The 4,971-nt window shown below is 41.0% G+C and overlaps 1 protein-coding gene across 1 annotated transcript in view; it reads right to left on the bottom strand.

Annotated features, from left to right (window-relative positions):
* Positions 1 to 1,672: 1,672 nt before the first annotated feature.
* The window catches only part of LOC138007881 (cyclin-D1-binding protein 1 homolog), a 12,934-nt gene continuing 9,635 nt past the window's right edge, over positions 1,673 to 4,971 (bottom strand). The window contains exons 11-12 of the mRNA XM_068855031.1: positions 4,291 to 4,337; positions 1,673 to 1,858 (exon numbers count right to left, since the gene is read on the bottom strand). Coding sequence (XP_068711132.1) covers positions 1,738 to 1,858; positions 4,291 to 4,337 — 168 coding nt within the window. The 3' untranslated portion in view covers positions 1,673 to 1,737. The remainder of the gene's footprint in view (positions 1,859 to 4,290; positions 4,338 to 4,971) is intronic.

The following is a 4,971-nucleotide window of genomic DNA, read 5'->3' as shown; positions in this document are numbered from 1 at the left end:
GACATTCTGCAAATGTTTCCTTATCTGAGAATACAGCCGCCTCTCATCGTTCCCGGGCCTCTAAGGGCGATTCTCTCTCGCGCGAAACCCCCTAGATCGGCGAGAATCTTTTCTCCGTTCGTTTAATTATTTTTGGTAATAAAAGATCTAGATTACAGAATACAGGGCCACTTAAATTCAACATAAAACACATTGCCACCGCATGCAGTCCCACAGTCAATTATCATCTCTCTATAGGACCTATAGATCTATATCAAATTTTCCTTCTTAAGGATATGTATGTATCTGCGGTGGCAGTCAATTTAACCTCTTTTCCAGTTTTCTTCATTCACTACGGGACTGCGGTGGCAGTCCATTTCACTCCATTTTCTAAGTCTTCTTATTTCACTATGCGACTGCAGACCTTTATCACCGTCCCCAGTCTCCTTCTTGTTTATTTATTTATTTTGTTTTCTTCTCTCAATATGCGGCTATTTGCCTAGTCGACTTGGGGCCGAGGTGGCCGTCAACATAGCAGCGCGTCCAAATGGTCCTGCATTCTGAAATTGCTCCAAATTCTATTGCAATTCTGCTGACACCGTTTGCCTTGTTGCGAAGACTTTTTAATTAGCCCAGACGAGATGGTTCTTTCATGCTTCATTTCACGCTTCGTCAAGTCGTTAAGTAATTCCCGGAGGTCTTTCGCCCGGGTCTTTCGTAAGAATCCGCCTTTCATGTAAAGTCAATGACATTTAAAACTATTGTCCCACTTTGACAACATTTTATTCGGGTCACGAGAATTCTCACTGTAATAGACCATTTTACAGTTCTGTGCTCAATTACCAGGCCTTTGTATAAAAGCGAGGCTGGAGTTGACTTTGCTTTGATACAAACCTCATTGCTTTTCTTATGTAAATTAAAATTCATTAGCATTACAACAACATGATTTACATAAGAAAAGCAATGAGGTTTGTATCAAAGCAAGGTCAACTCCAGCCTTCAAAGGCCTGGTAACTGAGCACAGAACTGTAAAATGGTCTGTTATCCCAGTTTTGAGTTAAACACTTTGCAGTCGTCGCGAAAATTCATAATAGCAACAAGGACTACTGGCGTGCAGAATTCCGAGCTCATGGATGTGTTTGGACTCAATTTGCAACATTTAGAGCTGCTATTTTAAGCCCACACATACCAGGCGATAGTGCAGTAGAATCAGGCCATGTCGCCGCTCCTGTAACGTTTAACAATCAAACACGCCATTTAAGAAATTTCAATGTGAATTAGCAAAACTATTTACTGTACTAAATAGGCCATTTCCGAAGGTCGTACCTCTTGTTAAACACTACACCTTCATTGGCTGTATAGTGTCGTACTTCCTATTGTTTTCTGGGCTAAATTCATTGCTATCTTTGTTCGTTCTAATGTTCTTTTGGCCAATCCTGAAACCCGGTCAATGAAGTACGACACGACCCCATTTCCGAGTTGCTGTTTGTCTCGGTTTCGAAGTGAGTCTTGGTGCTCAACTATTGAAAGGGAAATGAGTTTGATTTGCATAAGAACATGCAACTCACTTCTATTTGAATGGCTGTGCACCAGGACTCGCTTTGAAACTGAGGCATGCAGCAACTCTAAAATGAGCTATTCTTAAACGTCATTGTGAGATGAGCCCCGCTCTTCAAGAACCGGGCCTGTTAGCTTTTCGTAAAATCTTTATTCCAAATAGTTTAGTTTACTTGATTCTAAAGTTCTAAGGTTGTCGAATTACGTCTCCGAAACTCCATGCTCCTGCGAGATTATCACGAGTTTATCCAAATTGTGATCAACTGCTTTGGTCAAAAAGTCCAGCCATGAAGAGTCTGAATCCACGGTAAAATGAGAAATCCTTGCGAAAGAAAACAAAAGTAAATTAATCATGGCACACGATAGCCTTCTGTTTCCAACCCCAGCCGTTCTTCAGCTACAACCCTTGCATGTACTAGTGGAGAACACCACAGATCACCACAAGAAGAAGAATCTCGTGATGGGAAGAAACACCTCCAAGTTGAGATCACCAGCAAAGGAGTTGACTCCCCACCGATGTTGGTGGGCCGGCCCCGTATATGGGTGCCCCCTCACTATTGCGGTCTTTATAGTATTTTCTTCGTTTGTAAGGGGTCAGGATATTGCACAGTGCCCTGCGGACCGCCGAAACACCAAAAAAAAAAAAACACCTACCACTTAAAACAGGCCTGACTTTAGCATCGTCATCTGTCACCATCTTAATGCGACAATTGAGTTTTAACGTAGGTTACTAGAGCCAGTTGCAAATAATTGAGCCTGTATCTCATTTGGCCCAGCGTCCCATTCTCCCCTCTCCCTGGTCATGCTCATATCTTAGAGGAATAACAGTGCAGGAGGAGAGGGAGGGGTTTGTGTTATAGACCTCTTTCATAATGGCGACCAAATATAAAACTGTTCTTTTGTTTTAATGCTAATAAGCCTTTCTAGCCTCGCTACGACGAGCAAATTTCAAACCAATATTCGTTTCAAAATGAGGGTAGTGGGTCTAATTAACATAAATACAAAAAAAATGTAATGGTGGTCGCCATTTGTGAAAGTGGTCTATCAATCAACCAATTAATCAATCTTTATTTGCCTCAATATGCGAGAGAAGCCTTCTAGCAAAGATTTTATGCTAGGAAGTGGCTTTTGCTTGCTTCAGAGAGTGAAACGCTAAACACAGTTCCAAGCTGTGATGATAAAATGATGCCACAGTTCAATGTTTCCAGTTGGGTGCGTAGAGTGATTCCCGTCGGATTCTTCACGAAAGACCTGACCGTTGTTCCGTCTTAAGGACGTTCGCGCTAATTGTTTGTGCGCACGTTACTGCGCAGGTAACGCGACTGTAATATGTCACGCATTACTTCGAGCATTAGTGAAGTTGAGGTTTTAAAACCTTTGCAAAAACCGTGGACGATAAGTCTTGCACAGCGTTAGATCAGAGAACATCGTGATCAGTCAAAATTGATTTAAAATATTTATGAAAGTCAAGTAGACTACTGCACGAATGATATTCGCGAGGTTTTATCAGTCGTGCACTAGTCTACTTGACTTTCACACAGATTTTTCAAGCATCAGTTAAAATAACATGGCGACAAAAACGCCGAGGAAAAAATTCCAGGCCGGCAAAAGAATGGCACATTTATTTCCGAATCATCATGAAACTTCAAAGAGAAGTGAGCGGGAGGATGGAAAAGCTCTGGTGAAAAGGTAGCTGATCGAGTAGACTAGTGGCTGAAAGTTTGGAAAACTCGAGGACGAACCGTTGCGTAAATTCAATGGGGCTGTTTCTTTTTAATGTTTTTATTACCCTACGAACTTAAGTTCAAAGTGAATGCATGTTTTTAAAGTTCTTTTCCTTTACTTTCGTGAAAATTGAGCAGTATTTTCGTCCTCGTCCGCTTGAATATTGCGGACCTGCGTGGAAACAATCAGCGATTGAATTTCACAAAAAACACACTCCAGAGGATGAGCATGACAGCAATGGAGAGATATTATACAAAACACCAACCAAATGAAGATGACTCCTGCTTAAAACTTCGTTGCTATGCTCGAGAAAGGTTTTTTTTTCGGTAAAAACCTTTCATCTCTTCAACGATCGATCCTCTCTTGGGTTCCAGTCCTTGCCCGACAGGTCACGCAAAAGCGTGACAAACGAACTTTTTCAAGAGCTTTGCAAAATCACATCGATTTTACTCGTTCAGATCATCGGTGACCCCTATTTTTTTAATCATGAATCACTTACTTTACTTGCTATCTACAAAATATGATGAAATGAAAAAATTCTCACCCTAAGAAGTTATCTTTTTTTAACATTTTCCTTCCTCGTGCCATCGAATTCCGGTAGTGGTTGCAACGGATAGAGCTTACGAAAACGCTCGTCGAGGATGAACTCTACTGTTTACCACATCCCTAGCGGCATACAATTATCTAAAAATCTCACTCCTAAAAACCTATGCACGGAAACTTTCACTCCAACAGTTTATTTTTATGATTTTCGATGGATGAGCAGATGAGCCTACATCTCGCTATTATGACCGATTTCTCGAAATTAAGGCATTTTTCCACTGCCATTTTCTCCGAAACAAAGTCGGTGACCCCCATTTTTTTTTCATTTTTGGAGTAAGTACTTTATGACCTAACTCTAGGCGAGAAATGAAGAAAATCTCACCGTAGGAAGATTTTGGCGCGAACGTCCTTAAGTCTCTGGCTTCAGGAAAGCGGAAAGAGACACCTTGCGAATGAGCTACTTTAGCATTAAAAATTGGGTTTTACCTTGCTTTCTTCAGCACATCCTTCAACTGTTGAGCTAGTTTTGACGCCTGAACAGAACGGAAACAAAAGTTTTGTGAGAATAAAAAACAAGACAGAAAAGATCTAAAGGCGCTGTTACACTGTGCAATTTTTCGCGCAACTTGTCTCGCAACGGCATTTCTACAAACGTTCTAACATTACGGAGGGGGACATTGGGGTGTATTAGAAACCGCAAAACCGAAGAAAAAATCATCCAAAACCGCAAAACCGCAAAAAAATTCGGCCAAAACCGAAAACCGCATACAAAACCGTATGCGGTTACAATGGTGACAAGTGCGGCATACAGAGTAAACTACGCTAACACTTTATTTCATCAAAGTATTTGTGAATGTCATGGACTTGTCTAAAGCCTTCATATCTTTTAGTATCTGCTAAAATCATAGGCTTTATTTCTGCCGCTCTCTCTCGGGCTTTGTGGGCTCATTTTCCGTAAAGCAGCTGGTAATGAGCCAAGTTAACTTAGGAGAATTTGCAGACAAGTCCTCTCTAAAATCTCAATTTTGCAATAGCAAAAAGCTATAGCTCTGGAAACTTCCAATAAAACTCTCTAATTGATCATTTCTATTTGATACCTAAGACCTGACAGTTTGGAGATTCGAGTGGAATGTTTAATCTTGGTCTAAAACATGCGATTGCATTGAG

Source organism: Montipora foliosa, chromosome 1, assembly GCF_036669935.1.
Source record: "Montipora foliosa isolate CH-2021 chromosome 1, ASM3666993v2, whole genome shotgun sequence".
Taxonomy (NCBI): Eukaryota; Metazoa; Cnidaria; class Anthozoa; order Scleractinia; family Acroporidae; genus Montipora; species Montipora foliosa.
This window is presented reverse-complemented; position numbering and strand designations above follow the sequence as displayed.